This window comes from Pyrgilauda ruficollis, unplaced genomic scaffold (genome assembly GCF_017590135.1).
Source record: "Pyrgilauda ruficollis isolate IOZ18807 unplaced genomic scaffold, ASM1759013v1 scaffold16, whole genome shotgun sequence".
NCBI classification, from domain to species: domain Eukaryota; kingdom Metazoa; phylum Chordata; class Aves; order Passeriformes; family Passeridae; genus Pyrgilauda; species Pyrgilauda ruficollis.
In genome coordinates this window covers 12411896-12427489 of record NW_024514764.1, presented here as the reverse complement: position 1 = coordinate 12427489, position 15594 = coordinate 12411896, and the positions used below count along the sequence as shown (strand labels likewise).

Genomic DNA, 15594 nt, shown 5'->3' with positions numbered 1-15594 from the left:
GAGTTATTCCTTGAGTGCTCCTCATGCTGAGGGACACAGTTTGTCTGTCCTCAGTAGCTTAACCTTATGCTTCCAGGGGATGAGAAGGGAGGTGATGTGCTGCCATGGGTGTGCCAGGAAGGAGCTGTTGGCACAGCCCATCCTCTGAGCTTGCAAAAATGGGTGGAAGTTTATCTTGGTTGAAGTTAAGCAGGACCTCACAGAGGAGAGGAGTGTAGAAGGCTGATTGCCTCTGGATTATTTGAGCTGTGGGTGTGTATTCCTAATGTTTGGGACAAGCAGAGTACTTGTTTTTAGATGATCTTGATAGCCCAACTAGCCACTTCTGTTACTCTCTGCTCAGACCAGGCAGGATGGACTCTACTTTTTGAGCAAGGAGAGTTTCGTTCTCCCAGCTGTCCTTTGCAATATTTGTTTCTGTTACCTTTTTCATGTCAGTATAGGGGAGCTATAGTGACATTTGACACAGGGAGGGAGGGAAGGTGGTCATAAACCAGTAAGGACAGAGCAGCTGTCACTCCAGCTGTGGTGTTCTCCCCTAGGTTGACCGGGTGAGCTACCTGCTGCAGGAGATCTACGGCATCGAGAACAAAAACAACCAGGAGACCAAGGTAAAGGAGGCTTCCTCAGCTGGGAGTTTCCAGCCTGCACCTTCTGCTTTTGAAGGGGATCTGCTTAATGATGGGGATTGTCAGGGCAATGTGGAGGTGCTTCCCAGAGTCCAAGCTGTGTGATTCCTGCAGGCACCCAAAAAGCCCAGGGATGACAGACCATCCCTGGTGTCAGGCCCAAACAGTCAGTGGAGTTGTGCTGAGGTAATTTTAAGCAGCATGAGGCTCTTGAGGATGTTCCCTGTGGCTGGGATTGCTAGGAGAGAAAGGTATCAGTGCCCCAGGGGTGTGTCAGAGCACTGATTTTTAGGGCTTGTAGAGAGCCACTGTTGCTGTCTCTCTGCAGTCAAGGCAGTCGTGCCTGGTGTCTGTGCTTTGCTCTTGTGGTTCCTCCATGTTCTGGTTGAGGGTTCTGCATGTTCCAGTAGTGTTCCAGAGAACTGAGCTCTCTGGGGCTTGCCAGTGTCCAGAGACATTCCTCTTGCATTCCTCAGCAGGAGGGAGCACAGCACTCCTAAGGGATGTATATGTAAATGCCATAACCAGAAACATCCCATCTTGAGGCAGGAGCTGTTGCTGGATCCCAGCCTGCTGCACAGCCCTGCACAGGTTGTGTGACTGCTTTATTCTTCCTTTAGCCTTGGTAGAGCTGCCCTTTGCTGCCACCTGGGCTGTGGAGTGTACCCAGTGCTGGCCTTGGGATCACACAGCTCCGGGATGTGGAGTGCACTATTTGCACACAGTGGAGCAAGACAAGCAGGATTTCCTCTCCAGTGCCCTGCCCAGAGCATCCTGTGATCCCTATCTGCCTGCCAACAGGTAGCACCTGAAGAGGCAGGAGAGAGAAGTGTTTTCCAAGGTTTTACTTGCATGGTATTGAGGGAGGGAATTAACAGGATTGAGGGCTTCTTTTTGGGTCTTGTGAGGATTCTCGTGATCCAGCAATCCCATGTTCCTGGCCTATCAGACAAGTGGCTTGGGGCCATTTTTGTTCTTCCTTATTCAGCAAACCATGTGAGTGGGACAGCAAAGAGCCTGCTCTCCCTTCAAAAAAAGGCTGGGTGAGGATGTGGCAGCAGCACAAATGCTGTTTACACCGAGGTTGCTCGTGGTCTAGCACATGTTAGCCCCAGGTGGAGGTGGAGGGTGCCCATCCTGGGTCATTGTGGTGGGCTCTGGCACAACTTCTGTGACATCAGTGGGGAGACTGGAGTTTTCTGGTGTCAGTCTTGTGGTTGGAGAGGGAGTTTCTCTCCCGTCTTGATCAGTGGCTGTGATCCAGTTTGTGGGGCTCTGAGAAATATGGGTGTGAAACAGGTTCATGTTGAATGGGTGCACACTGAGCCTTTTACCAGGGTAGCTGTGGGCAGGTGAGTGCCCTGGGCTGGTTCTCCTGCAGCTGCACCAGAGCTTGTGCCAGCACAGGAGATGCAGGAGAATCACTCACTTGCTCAGGGCACCTGTGGAAGCTGGGCTAGACATGGCTGGAACAACAGGCAGCACACAGCTCCTTGTGGGGCTGCTCTGTCTGTGGGGAAGAAAGGCCAGAGTGCCAAAGAGTTCACTTCCCTGTTGACCCTGGAGCCACCAGGATGGAAGGCAGGAGCTTGTTCCTGGTCAGCTGCAGTCAAGGGGCTCCCTGCCCCAAAATGGGTCTCCTCTGAACAGAACATGGCTGTGGGGAAGGACAACTCTGCCATGAATTCACAGTGCAGTACCCTGAGAGGAAGGAGCGTGAGCCGGGCTGCGTGGGCTACAGTTTGCTCTCCTTGAGGAACCCCTGCTGAGAACTGCAAAAAGAGAATTTCCAGACTTTAGGGTGGGAAATTCCCCCAGGCTCCTGTCCTTTGGCAGCTTGGCATAGCCCCCACCACTGCCGTGCCAACCCTTTGCCTCTCCTTGCAGCCTTCAGACGACGAGAACAGCGACAACAGCAACGAGTGCGTGGTGTGCCTGTCGGACCTGCGGGACACCCTGATCCTGCCCTGCCGCCACCTCTGCCTCTGCAACTCCTGCGCCGACACCCTGCGCTACCAGGCCAACAACTGCCCCATCTGCAGGCTGCGTGAGTGCCCCGGCCACAGGCCGGCCCCTGCCCCCTCCGCAGGCTCTGAGTGCCCTGGTGTCTTGGTTTGAACAGACAGGTGTCTGCTAAGGATGGCAGGAGCCTCCCCTGAAATGGAAAATGTAAAACTCTCCCTCTGAATTGTAATAATTTTGACGTTAAGGGGCCTCTCAGCAAAGATATGGGAGCAGGAATAACAGTTCTTTGTTAGGGAAGAAAATAAAGATAAAATAAAATAAAGATACAGTAATACAAAACAACACTGCCAGAGTCAGAGCAGGCCCTGGCGCAGAGATCTCCTGGAGGGAGGATGGGTTGTGGGAAAGATAAAGAAAACTGCCCCATGAACAGGAGATAAGTGCCCCATCAGACAGGAGTAGAATACAAACCTCCATTTCCAACCTGAGACACCGGGCCCCTGCCCTGGGAGGAGGAGCCTCTTCTCAGTACCCAACCCCAAGGCTCAGCACTGGAGGAGAAGGGCTCTCTTCACTCACCCTGCCCCTGGGGTGGATCTGAAGGTGCAGGTGCTCTGGGCTGTGCCATGTCAGTAGTTCTTGTGTTTTGGTGCAGATGATGGAAAATCCCCCAAAGGAAGGGATGGAGAAGCTTTATCCTGAGGGTATCTGGCTGAGAGAGCAGCCAGCACCACTGGAGGGGTGTCCAAGTACATAGCATGATTTTTTTTTTTATCTTCTGACAACCTTACCCAGATTTCACCAGGAGGCAGGGATGAGATAACAGTCAGTTTGGAGTCTTTTGCTCTGCCAGGAGTTAGGAGGATTTGCTTAACCCCTGCATTGCTCAGCTCCCAAAGGATGGAAAAACTTAAATACATGTTTTAACACTCAGGCAGCATTTGCTGAATTCTGTGTTTTTTCAGAAACACAGAGGTACAGGAGGCCCTTGAGAATTGTGTGTTTCTGCTGGAAGGGCAGAGTGTGTGTTTTATCCCCTGGTCTCTGAGGTATTTGATTGTTTCTAACTGATAATTCTCAGGGAAAGAAATAAAGAACCTAAGACAGATGTTTGGTCTGAGAAATTAAATCCAAACAGTCTAAACATGGCAAAGAGCAGTAACCAAAAGCAAGATCTCACCAGAGGAAGTGCCAGACAGCTTTGACTATAAGTAGCACATCATAAAACACAGGAACAACATTGTCCCATCTGCAGGCTGTAGGGGATTAGGTTGTATTTGTTTGGAAAATGCCCCCATCTCAGACTTCCTGGGAATCTGCTTCTGGAGAGTGCAGAGACAGCAAGGATAGATTTGTACCTCTGTTCTTTGGCTCCAGGCTGATCTTGAAGGGGCTAGGTGCAACAAGAACTAGGAACATGCCTGGCAGGTTCTCACAGCTGCATCAGAACAGATGTCTGGCTCGTTTGTATGCACCCTTGGCAGAGAGGAACAAGCAACGTTAAAGATCTGCAGATAGAAGAGATCTGCAGGGAGCGGAGATCAAAGCTCTGGTGGTGGGAGGACTGAGGGGTGGCTGTGCTGGAGACAAGAGTACAGCCACTAGCCTTTCAGATGGAGCCTTTCACCACCCCAGCTGGACCCCAGGGCTGAGGTTTGTGGGGTCTGAAGGAGCCCCACCCAACCTGTAGCAGGCAGTGCACTCCTGAGGCTGAGCTCATGTTTTTCTTACTGTGTTGTTGTGACCTACCCTTAAGGGGAACTTCTCGGGCCTCTACACTTGTAGAGTAGCTGAAGTACCCTGTCCATGACTGTAGTGGGGCAGGCAGTGCCTGTTCTCCACAAGGGCTCTGTGCACCCAGACTTTTTCAGCCAGCAGATCCCTTCCCTGTGTAGATCAATGGGAGCCCGACCCCATCACTGGGCTTTGGGGCACTCCATGGCCCCACTCCCCATGCACAGGGGAGCTCCTTCGTGCCCACAGTGTGTTTGTGGCACAGCAGGAGCTCTGGCATGGCCTGGCCCTGCTGGGCTGTGCAGTCACCACCTCCTGTTCTCTCCTAGCCTTCCGTGCCCTGCTGCAGATCCGGGCGGTGAGGAAGAAGCCGGGGGCTCTGTCGCCGGTGTCGTTCAGCCCTGTCCTGGCACAAAGTGTGGACCATGATGAGCACTCTGTGAGTATCTGCTGACCCCTGTGCAAAGCCTGGCCGTTGGTCTCAGCCTGGGCAAGCAGCTGCTGGGTGCATGAGTTTCTTGGACTGATGGCTGGAACCTCAGGAGGCTTGGTCACATCCTCCTCTGAGGGCTGCCCAAGCAGTGCTGCCTTTTCTTATCAACACAACTGGACTAGAGGAAACAAATCCACAGAAATCTCAGGATGAGAAGGTTTCTTGTTGCCTGGCCCAACAGAAAAGTGGCAGACTCTGGGCATGACAGAGTGGGAGCTGTGAAAACAGGGCAGAGGGGTTCCAATTTGACTAACAAACACATCTCTGTGGCAGCATACAGATGAAATGCCCTTGGCACTGGGGTTCCCAGCATGGGAGTAGAAAGGCCTCCTTGTGGCAGCTTCCCTGGGTGTCTTGGCATGCATCTGAGGGAGTGTGTGATGGGAAGTGTCATGCTGGTGGCCTCAGGGCCCAGTTGCATGTCCCAGTGTGGTAAGGGCAGCATCTCCTTGCCTGAGCAGCACTGTTGCACAGCTGGCTCTGGTGAGACACTGAGATTAGAGTGAGGAGAAGGACAAGTGCATCTAGACCATCCTACAGGCTTTCATGGGAACAGGCACTGTCACAGAAAAAAGTTGGCTTTATCCACCTGCCCTCTGCTGCCTTCAGCTGGGGCTGAGGAATAGGGTGGTGAAGGCCTGAGGGTTGTGAAGCAGAGTGTGGTGTGTGGAGCACACGGGCGCTGTCACCTGCAGAGAGGTGAGGGGATGCTGTGTGTCTCTTCCTGTCACTTAACCTCAAGAAACAACTTCTTTAAAACATGGTTTTCTCTTGACAGCACCCCTTTAAACCCCTTAAGGTGAGCTCTGTCTCCCTGCCCAGCAGGAAGCCTAGGAGGGAAGTAAGAACAGTAAGTGGACTCTGCTGGTTGCACTTGGCAGCTCTCTGCCAGCGGTGTCACCTGCACGTGGCAGTGTCACACACGAGGGCTTGCTGACACGCTGGGTTTGGCCTGTGCCCCTGCCAGGCTGTGACACTCCACGTCCTTCACAGTGGCAGTGAGATGCTCACACCCTGCACAGATAATCACTGACATCCCTGGTTTGCCTGTGGAGGAGCAAGCAAGCTTGGCACAGGGGTCTGATGCTGACTCTCAGGGACTGTCCCCTGGCTGATTTATGGTTCCTGGCCAAGATGTTTTCACAGCTTCTTAGGACTGTGGGCAAGCTGCAGTCCCACAGCTCACCCAAAAGCTTCCTTGCACTTACCTCATCCCCTTGGCAGTTTGGTGTGGGCACATCTTGGTGTGGTTTGTGGTGCTGGCATGCAGAGGTGCAGCTGGAGCTGGTCTTGCATTCAGGAGCACTGGCTGTGACAGGCTGGTTTGCTTTTTCAGGAACAGGAAGGATGGAGCTTGTCTTGGCTGGGGACCCTCTGAGCGGGTTTGGCAGTGTGTAACTGGACTGTTCTGGGGACAGCATGAATGGCAATTGTGGGGTCCAGGAGCTGGGAAGGGGAAACCTGAGGAAGCCCCCAGGCCAGGCAGGCTGCTTGTGCCCTCTTGGTTTACTCCCATCAAATGCAGCCGTGGCTGTCATCTTTGTCAAGGAAGTTGCAGTTTTCTTTTGCTCAAGCCTCCTCAGATGCTCAGCCTTGTAGGAACACGGCTTGCTGGGCTTGAAGGTCTGGAGAAAACCTGGTGCTGGTTCAGGTTTGAACCCATTCTGGCATGACCTGGGTCTCTGCAAGGCTCCCACAGGGACTGGCAGTGTTCCTGGGTGTGGTGTGAGTGTCCCAGAAGGGAGTGGTGTCCCAGTGAGGGTGTCCTAGCCATGGGCTGGGAATCCTCCTCCAGGCTCTGAGCTGTGCCATGCAACCTGAACTTTCAGCACAGCAACAGGCAGCCTTTGAACCCTCAGGGCCTGCTCTGCACAGCCAGGAGAAAAAGTCCCAAACAGGAATCCAGGGGAGTTTGTCTCCCTGACTTTTCTGTACACAGAATAGCACAGCTGGGCTGCTGTCTGCAGATGAAAAGTTTTTTGGAGATGGCTTTTGGCCCCACCACCTACAGCTGACAGCAGTTGGGAACCCATTCCTTGTTTAGCTGAGCTCTTTATCTTCAAAGCTCACAACACTCACAGGACCAGTACTGGGATGTGGGCTGGCGACTGACCCCAGGTGCCACTCATTCTTCCCTCCCCATCAGCCCTAACTCCTCCTGTGACCAAGGTGAGTCAGCTCTCACCAAATCAGGGGCTGTGTTGGTACAGGCTGCTGGGCAGGTTCATCTGCAGGTTCATGTGGGGCACACAGCTTCTGTGGAGGTTCATGGCCAGGCTTAGCAGCACAGTGCCATCCTCTGTACAACTTAGAACCACCTCCTTGAGGACACAGGACTGAAACATCTCAATTTAAGGTAGCCTGAACTGTGGGAGTGTCACCTCTTGATTTGCATCAGGCTGGGCTGAGCTGCCTGTGGCCTCCTGGGTTGCAGCATAAACCCCATTTGTCTCTGGGTCCACAGGGTCTTTATGATCAGAAGGATTTTTGGAGTTAAACCAGTGTTGATTTAATGGCTTTGCAAGGGTCCCTTTGAGTGGCAGCTTTGTGATTTACAGAGAGAATGGGAGGTGGTGTGGTTTTCCTTCCTCCTTACGAGGTCAGTGGTTTTGTGATCCCTTTCCTGCCTTTTAGCAGAGGTGGCTGTGCATGGAGCCAGTGTTAGCAGCTGAGAGGACATGGGAGAAGTAGAATTGGGCTAGGCTTCAAGAACCATCTCTTAGCTGGTGCACACATGCTCCCCTCCTTCAGCTCTGCCTTGGTGACACTGGTGGTGCTGTGACACAGCTGCATGTTCCATGGCTGGGAGCACAAGTGGGATGTTCATTGAGCTGGAAGGGTCTCTGAATCGCTGGAGGAGCTTTCAGGAGAAAAAAATCCAAACGTATTTTATAGCAGCTTTTTAGGAGCTTGCTTCCTCACCCTCCTTGCCCAGCTCTTGAAAGCACATCAGGGGGATACCCAACCTCTCAAGCACTGCTCTGGTAACTTGCCTGGAGCATCACCAGCGTTGCAGCCCTGAGGGGAATGTGTGGCTGTCCAGGGAAGGCACCAGGGAGGCCTGGAGAGGTGGCTGTGGGGATGGGCTGCCTGGGGGGAGCAGGAGGCTTCCAGCCTGGTGATATTTTCCTAACGTCCCCCCTGTTTGTCACCCGCAGAGCTCTGACAACATCCCCGCAGGCTACGAGCCCATCTCGCTGCTGGAAGCGCTGAACGGCCTGCGCTCGGTGTCGCCCTCGCTGCCCTCGGCCCCTCTGTACGACGAGATCTCCTACTCGGGGGTGGTGGACGGGCAGCCCCCCGCCAGCCGCCCGCTCGTGGCCATGGACAGAGCCCTGGAGGGTGCCCACCAAAAGGGCAAGCGCAGCAAGTCTCCAGACAGGTCAGCAGGGCGTGGGGTCCGCTCCTCTTGCAAGCCCTGGGGCTTGGTGGCCACAAGCACTGGGAGCCAGGAGAGGGCTCTGGCTGCTCCCATCACTGCTGTTAGCACAACTAACTCAGAACTTTAGGAGGCCAGCAGGTACTTGTGCCAGGAAGGGAACTGGGACATTGTCCCTGTGTTCAACCTGAGGTTACAGCTTGTGTCTCCTAAGGACTGGCTCTGTCACCAAAAGAAAGAGGATTTCTAACAAGGAAAATCTAATCATAGAATCACAAAATGGTTTGCATTGGAAAGGGCCATTAAGCTCATCTCATTGCAACTCCCCGCTGTGGACAGACAACTTCCACTATCCCAGGTGGCTCCAAGCTCTTTCCATCCTGGTCTTGGACACTTCCAGGAATGGAGCAGCCACAGCTTCTCTGGGCAACCTGTGCCAGGGCCTCACCACCCCCACAGTAAAGACTTTGGGTGGAAGTGTCTCCTTCCCAATGCACTTAGTCCTAGAATTACATCTGATGTCCAAACCTCATTGGATTTCAGCTTTCCATGAAGCTCCTCAGGAGCAAAGGAATGGGGAGAGACCTGGATTTCAGAGCACAAAGTGCTGAACTGAGATCCTCTGCTGGCCCTGTGATGGAGGGGTTAGGTGAGGATATGGGGATGTTCAGATCAGATCAGACTGGGTTTGTTCCTGGCACTCCTCACTGCTCCAGCCCAGATTTTCACCTGGGAAGGGAGCCCTGAAAGTGTGAGGAGCAGCATGGGACCTGGGCCTCTTGTTGGAGTTTGGCACCACTTGGCTCTGTCCTGCCCTGCTGCTGCTGTTCTCCATGCAGCCAGTACTGGAGGCCCTGGTGAATTCAGCTCCCCGGTCTGAGCTCCTGCTCGTGAGAGTTGGCTTGTGCTGCCCCCAAGTCCTGCAGGCCCCAGGGTGCTGGCAGCTCCCTGCAAATGGAGTTTCTCTTGCTGCAGCACACTACGGTCTCCCTCATCCCCAATCCATGAGGAGGATGAGGAGAAGCTCTCTGAGGACTCTGACTCGCAGGCGGTGCTGAGCGGGGGTGAGCTGGTCCTGAGGGAAACCAGCTCTCCAGAGGTAAGTGTGTGCTCTGCTGGGGGGCTTCTGAGCCAGAGCTCTTCTAGGGGGCTTCTGGAACATGGGAAATGCCTCCTGAAGGACCATTGCCCCGAGCCAAGAGTCTTGGCTGCTTTGTTTACCCCTAAGGCTCCATGGGGAAGGATGTAGCCACTCCCTGTGCTCCTGACACCTCTTTGGCAGTGGAAAACCACTCAGCTGGAGGCATGGCAGAGCTGACCTTCCCCAGCATCCTGGGCATGCCTAGCAGTGTTTGGGGCGGGGGTGGGAGCTGGACATTAGGAGCTTCCAGTGCCCACTGCTGGTAAGACCCCTCTGTCCCAGCCTGTGGTGCTGCAGCACTGGGGTAGCCCCCTGCTCCTGCCCTGGAACAAGCCCTGGCCCTGAGCACAGTTCCCTGGAAAAAACCAAAGCAGGAGAATGGCACAGCAAAGGCTCCAGCTGCAGAAGTAACCTGTGCTGTCCCTCCTTACAGAGCGTGGCAGGGGAAGAGATGGAGGAGGCCTCATCGGTGCAGCAGGGTAGGTGTGGGTGCAGACCTTGCAACAGTTCAGTGCTGTTGTGGTGGGACAGGGACAACTGAGGAATGAACAAATGAGCTCAGAAACATCCAGCCCCATAAGTCCATCTCTGAGGCTCTGTTCTTCACCAGGGAAAGGTGCCAGGGTCTTTTCTTCAGAGCCGAGGGAGCAAAATCCACAGGTCTCCTGGTTTATTTGCCAAGCATCTTGCCTTGCTCTGAGCTTTACTCAGGTAGAGCTTTCCATGCCACAAGCTCTGCTTGCACCAGTGAGGACACCACTGGGGTCCTGGTGAGAGCACATCCATGGTACTGGGCACACAGAACGGGTCTCTGGGTCCTTGGGATGGGTCTCTGGTGCTCAGTCAGCACCTAGAGGGGAGAAGGATGGGGTGAGAGAGGAGCGATGGGCACGCTTTGTGCCACGAGGCTGCACGTGAGGAGGTGGCCCTTTGGCACTGTGACCCGGGCCAATGTGACCGGCACTCCAGTGGGGCTGGGGGGGCCTCGGGAGCTTCCTCGCATGCAAGACCTCGACGCGCCCTGGCCGTGAGTGCCCGTGGCCTGTGCTGGGGGCTGAGGGGCCGCGCTCTCGGCTGGTTCCAGGTAGCCGCCCGCCCTCGGTGGAAGACGTGCTGCAGGACGGCGGCTGCGGCGAGAGCCGGAGCCTGACGCGCTCCGAGAGCGACCCCCCGGTCGATGTCTTCCTGCCAGGTAACGGCCGCGCCATTGGGGCCGGGGGTCTGTGGAGCTGTGTCCCACAGCCCTGGCATGGGGCTGGAATGCTCCTGCCCGGTGCACGGGCTCCTGCTTCAGCGGGCAGGGTGAGCGGTGGGCAAGGGGGGATTACACAGAGGTAACTCGGCCCCCTTCTCTCTCCTCCCTCACCCTCGTGTCTCTGTCCTTCCCCTCCTGTCTTCTCTTTGGGCCACAGCCGCTCCCAGCACAGTTGTGTGTGACAAAGGCCTCCTGTGTGCTCCCAAGTGTGCTCCTGCTTTGGGGTGAGGGAGGGGAGCCGTGTGGGCCAGCAGCAGGGGGACCGGGGCAGTGTTGTCACGGCAGGGAGGGTCCCGGTGTGCCGTGCTCTGAGCACGCCCGTGGGACACTGCGCTGTCCTCACCTCTGACTGTTGTTGTTGCAGCCTGTTTTCTTCCGTAGAGTCGCAGTCTGTTCTGAGTTACCTCTCTAATGTCTCCTTCCCTCTCTGTCTGCCTTCCTCCCTCCTGTCTTGGGCAGCACTTGGTCCTGATTCCTGCTCTGTTGGTATAGAGGAGTAAGCTGGTACGTCTTCTCGTTCTTCTTACGCATCCCTGTTGTGTGGGGCAGCAGGGCCCTCCTGGGAGTGCTGGCAGAGAGCGGGGATGGGGCTGCTCCTGCCCACGGGGCAGGGAAGGAGGGGCAGCAAACCAGCCAGGCTGCGCTGCTGGCTCTGTCCTCGCTCCCTTCCCATTCCTGGCACAGCATTCGTGCTGTCCTTGAGAGCCAGGACGCCGGGCCGGGCAGCAGAAACGCCTCCCCGCTGGCTTCTGCTGAGCGCGGGCTCTGCTGCCTCCTGGGCACCACCAACACCCAGGCCCTGCTGGCTTCTCCCAGGCTGCGGCAGACAGCGTGCCCCCTCAGTGTCCTGTGTCCCACCCGTGACACTCGGCCTGCACCTGAGGGGATGAGAGGTTGGCTGCAGCCCCATCTCCTGTGGTCAGTGCAGGGTGGGAGGGATGGCTGAGCACCCCACCAGGGCTCCCGTTACTGGCACTGAACTCCCTGTCCTCACCCAGGCTCGTCCGACTTCACCAAGACGCTCCCCGTCCGCGGCACCGGCAGCCCCACGCAGCCCCTTCTCTTCGAGCAGACCCGTCTGCACCTGGAGGACGAGCAGAGCCTTTCGTGAGCGGGGCCGGACCCTGCCGGTGCCGCCGGGCCCCGCCGGGCCCTCCCGGGACGCAGCGCGGGGTGTCGCACCGACGCGGTTTCGGCACAGCCCGTGCATGCTTCCTGGCGGTGGGTAGGGGCTGGTGTCGTGTTTCTCCGTGGGAGGTGTCCGTGGGGCCGGGGCGGGGGTTTGGGGTCCGAGTCGGCAGATGAAGGACACTACCGATGTATATTTTGTACTTACCGAGCACAGCCCTTTGCTGTCACTGCCCCTGTACATAGCTGTGGCCCTCCCTGCCTTGCCGGGGCGCGGGGCTCCGCGGGAGCGGGGGAGTGCGGGGGTCAGCCCCGGCCCACCCCGAGGCAGTCACGGGGGGCCCTGGGGGTCAGCCCCGTCCCAGCCCGTTCGGGGTGACCCCCGCGCCCCCGTTCCCGCAGAGCCCGGCGCTGCCCACGCCGTGTGCCTTGTTCTGCTTCTGCGGGGGGTCCCGGGGCACATCCCCCCCTCCCCGTCTATGTTTGTAGTAATAAACCCGTGGAGCAGCCACGCGAGTCCGTGTGCACCGAGGGGGCTGGGGGCGGGGCCAGTGCGGGGGGCCGTGGCAAGAGCACAGCGGGAGGGCTCGTTCGTTCCCGCCCCCGCCTCCTTCCCGGCGTGCCCTTCGGCGCCCCGCCTTCCCCGCGCGCTTCGCTGGGATTGGCCGCGCGCGCCGCCGGCCCCCCGCGTTCCTCGCTGCCCTAATAAGGCGAGCGGCGCGCGCAGCCCGTCCGCCCCTCATTGACCGCCCGCCGGCTGCCCCGCCTCTGGCGCGCGCGGCGATTGGCGGACTCCGCCGAGAGCCCATTGGCTCTGCGGCGCGCGGCGCGCTCCCATTGGCTGAGGCCGGCGGCGGTCCCGCCCCCGCGGCGTCGTGGGCGCGGCGCGTGCGCGGAGCGGGCGGCGGTGGCGCGAGGCGATGGCGGCCGTGGGGACGATGGCGGCCATGGGCCCGCTGCCCGCCATGGGCGCGCTGCCGCCTCTGCCCACTCTCGGCGTGCCCGGCGTGCCCGAGCTGAAACCGCTCACGCGGTACGAGGCGATGCGGCTCGGCCCGGGCTGGAGCCACTCGTGCCACGCCATGCTGTACGCGCCCAACCCGGGCATGCTGTTCGGCCGCATCCCGCTGCGCTACGCCGTGCTGGTGAGGGGGGGGCGAGGCCGCGCCGGGCCGGGGCTGGGACCAGGGCGGCGGCGGGCGGGCCCTCGGGCCGGGTCGGGGCGGACTGGGCTGGGTCGGGCCGCGGGCTCCGGGGGCGGCGGGCTGAGGGGCGGTGGCTCCGCGGTAGTTCCCGTTCAGGGCGGTAGTATCAGGCTGGGCCCGAGCCCGGGGGGGAGCCCCCGGGCCCGCGGGCTTGTGCGGCCGGGGCGCAGAGCCCCGAGGCCGGGCCGCTGTCGGTGGATGGTCCTGGATGCGCCGGCTGTAGTGCCGCGACGGAGCGGCCGCGACGCCTCCCGCGCTCCTCCGGCTCCTCCGGAGGCCTCCGTGACGCCCCCTCGCCCCCCCTCCGGGGGCCGCGCCGTGCCCCATTAACACCCTGCGCCTCTATTGCAGATGCAGATGCGATTTGACGGACTGCTGGGCTTTCCCGGGGGGTTCGTGGATCGCCGTTACTGGTCCCTGGAGGACGGTCTGAATCGGGTGCTGGGCTTGGGTTTAGGCTGTGTGCGCCTGACGGAAGCTGACTATCTGTGCTCGCACCTGACAGAGGGGCCACATCGCGTGGTGGCACACTTCTACGCCAGGCAGCTCACCCTGGAGGAGCTGCACACCATCGAGATCAGCGCGGTGCATTCCCGAGACCACGGGATGGAGGTGGGACACCCGGGAGGGGTGTGCGAGCTCTCAGTTAGCCCAGGGAAGGCGCCGCTTCCCTCCTGGGTCTGCCGGGCTGCCCTGGCCAGCCCGGCCGGGGAATGCACCGCAGGTAGAGCTGCCGGCGGCAGGTGCCCGCACCGCCCGTGGCATCGGCGTTAGGGACTGTGGCCGGGTCGTGCCGCAGGCTCCAGAGCATAGCGAGCTTGAGCTCCAGCTTTTCCCGGTGTCCACCCACGCAGGGATGAGCCCCGTGTTACCGCTTGGCCTCAGGATGTGGGCGAGGGCCGTTTGCAGCTGGGGGGATCTCCCCCTGCCCTGGGCTGAGTGCCCCGGACTGGACCGTGACCTCGGTGTGGTGATGTCGCTGTGAGCCCAGTTCCTCCCCTGCGGGGGGCACCTTCCTGCTCCGGGCAGCCAGGGCCGGCTGGTGGCCGGGGCAGAGCGTGAGAGCCAGGGCCTCCCCCCGCGCCCACGGGGCGCCCGGTGGGTGTTGGCAGCCGTGCGAGCAGAGGCAGCGGGCTCTGGATTGTGGCCTGGTAGTGGGGGACTCGTGGGTTAGCCGTGGTGTCACCACGCAGGGCACGGATGGAGGGGAAAGTGGGACTCCCCATAGTGGCCTGGGGCAGCGGGATCCCTCCGAAGGGGCAGAAGGGGGAGCAGAGCCAGGGCTGGGCTGAGGGGCTGGGCAGGCAGAGCAGGGCCCTGGGGGGTTTGGGCAGGGGCAGTGAAGGGGCTCAGTGGGGCTGAGGGCAGCAAGGGCAGGGGCTGGTGTGGGACAAAGGGTCAGAACCTGGCACAGGGGCAGGGCAAGCCTGGGCTGAGGGCTGGCGGGCACTGGGTGAGGGTGTGGGGCAGAGGGGTGCGGGGCGGGGGGGCTGATGCTGCTGTGGCCCCTGCTGAGCCGTGCCCGTGCTGTTGCAGGTGATGGGCATGGTCCGTGTCCCCCTCTACACCCAGAAGGATCGCATGGGCGGGCTGCCCAACTTCCTGGCCAACTCCTTCGTAGGAACCGCCAAGTTCCAGCTCCTGTTTGCCCTGAAGATCCTGAACATGGTGCCGGAGGAGAAGCTGGCCGAGGCGGTGGCTGCCACGCAGAGGCCGAAGAAGGCGGCCATCGACCACGCCGGAGGGGCAGCAGGACACCACAAGGCGGGCAACGAGCTGGCTAGAGCGGGCAACGAGCTGGGAGAGAGGGCAGAGCACCCGGGCATGTTGCACGGGGGGGCTGAGCAGCATCTGGTGGGGCTGGAGGGCGAGGCCGAGGCGCTGGAGCAGCAGGTGGGGCTGGGCGCTGATGCTATGGCAGAGCATGCCGAGGGGATGGAGTGACGCCGCCGTGTTGGCGCTCAATTAAAGTGGGTGAGCTGAGAGACTTCTAACTTTCCGACCCGTGGCTGGCTGCAGTGGCTGCCCACGCGATCCCACTGCCCAGCCGGGAGGGGTTGGGTTTGTCTAAAGCAGGGAAAAGCGATTTTATTTTTATGGCCATTAAACTCTTAGCGAGCTTCCCAGATCAACCTGCACAGCCCCTGCAGAGAGTTCATGTGCTTACGTGCGGGCGCCAGAGCCTTAGAATAACGCTTTGATTTCAGGGACAACTGCTGCTGTCAGGTCCCCGTTTCATTTGTAAGGAACAAAACATCTAATTTTTTAAATGCCCCGTCTTGACTTGGACGTGGTTGTGTTGGCACTGGGCACAGCTGAGGCTGGGGCTTCTGGTCAAGCACCTCTGCCCATGTTAGTGGCCAGGCTCCCCTTGGGGTGCTGGCACAACGGGGCAGCCGTGCCATGAATTCCCTCTGGGGCGTTGTGGATGCTCATGTGGGTCCCTACCTGGAGATCTGTGGGAGCAGGAAAGTGGAATAAATGGCTTTGCTGAAAGTTTAACATTTGGGATTGTTCTTGAGGGTTGGTGCAGAGCTGGTGGTGACCCTGAGCTGGGGAGGTGCAGCCTGGGGGAGCACAGAGGGCAGAGGTGAAGGGCTGGAGCTGGGGGTGGCAGGAGAGGTGTGGGCTGGCTCAGGTGCTTCACCACGACAGCCCTTGAGTT

The 15594-nt window shown here is 59.0% G+C and overlaps 2 protein-coding genes and 1 long non-coding RNA gene across 8 annotated transcripts in view; 2 read left to right on the top strand and 1 right to left on the bottom strand.

Annotated features, from left to right (window-relative positions):
- MGRN1 (mahogunin ring finger 1) overlaps nt 1-12233 on the top strand; it is a 50476-nt gene extending 38243 nt beyond the window's left edge. Inside the window, exons 9-18 of one of the 5 annotated variants that reach the window (XM_041462750.1) lie at nt 543-611; nt 2517-2676; nt 4658-4767; nt 5600-5671; nt 7980-8203; nt 9176-9299; nt 9775-9820; nt 10426-10533; nt 11089-11100; nt 11595-12233. In XM_041462750.1, the coding sequence (XP_041318684.1) occupies nt 543-611; nt 2517-2676; nt 4658-4767; nt 5600-5671; nt 7980-8203; nt 9176-9299; nt 9775-9820; nt 10426-10533; nt 11089-11096 (921 nt within the window). In that variant the 3' untranslated portion in view covers nt 11097-11100; nt 11595-12233. Of the gene's footprint in view, nt 1-542; nt 612-2516; nt 2677-4657; nt 4768-5599; nt 5672-7979; nt 8204-9175; nt 9300-9774; nt 9821-10425; nt 10534-11055; nt 11101-11594 lie in introns of all 5 variants that reach the window. The other 4 variants (XM_041462748.1, XM_041462751.1, XM_041462747.1 and 1 more) reach the window with 4 other exon arrangements.
- On the bottom strand, nt 9997-11072 carry LOC121350953. The gene is made up of 2 exons (XR_005954739.1): nt 10940-11072; nt 9997-10191 (listed from the first exon to the last, which is right to left on the bottom strand). It is a non-coding gene; the product is annotated as an uncharacterized LOC121350953 (long non-coding RNA).
- Nucleotides 12234-12590: 357 nt separating the features above from the next.
- Nucleotides 12591-15431, top strand: NUDT16L1 (nudix hydrolase 16 like 1). 2 transcript variants are annotated; one of them, XM_041462753.1, is made up of 3 exons: nt 12591-12869; nt 13281-13653; nt 13784-14216. In XM_041462753.1, exons 1-3 carry the CDS (start codon nt 12645-12647, stop codon nt 13912-13914), a joined length of 729 nt encoding a protein of 242 aa, XP_041318687.1. In that variant the 5' UTR covers nt 12591-12644; the 3' UTR covers nt 13915-14216. The 2 variants fall into 2 exon arrangements, with proteins under 2 accessions (XP_041318687.1, XP_041318686.1); XM_041462752.1 differs by lacking the exon at nt 13784-14216 and adding an exon at nt 14466-15431 and having other exon boundaries at nt 12595-12869; nt 13281-13541.
- Nucleotides 15432-15594: the final 163 nt, after the last annotated feature.

Coding starts and splice junctions, on each gene's coding strand:
- NUDT16L1 (XM_041462752.1), top strand. CDS start 12,645: ATGGCGGCCGTGGGGACGATGGCGGCCATGGGCCCGCTGCCCGCCATG. Junction 12,870..13,280: donor CGCTGCGCTACGCCGTGCTG/GTGAGGGGGGGG, acceptor CCTCTATTGCAG/ATGCAGATGCGATTTGACGG. Junction 13,542..14,465: donor CCCGAGACCACGGGATGGAG/GTGGGACACCCG, acceptor GTGCTGTTGCAG/GTGATGGGCATGGTCCGTGT.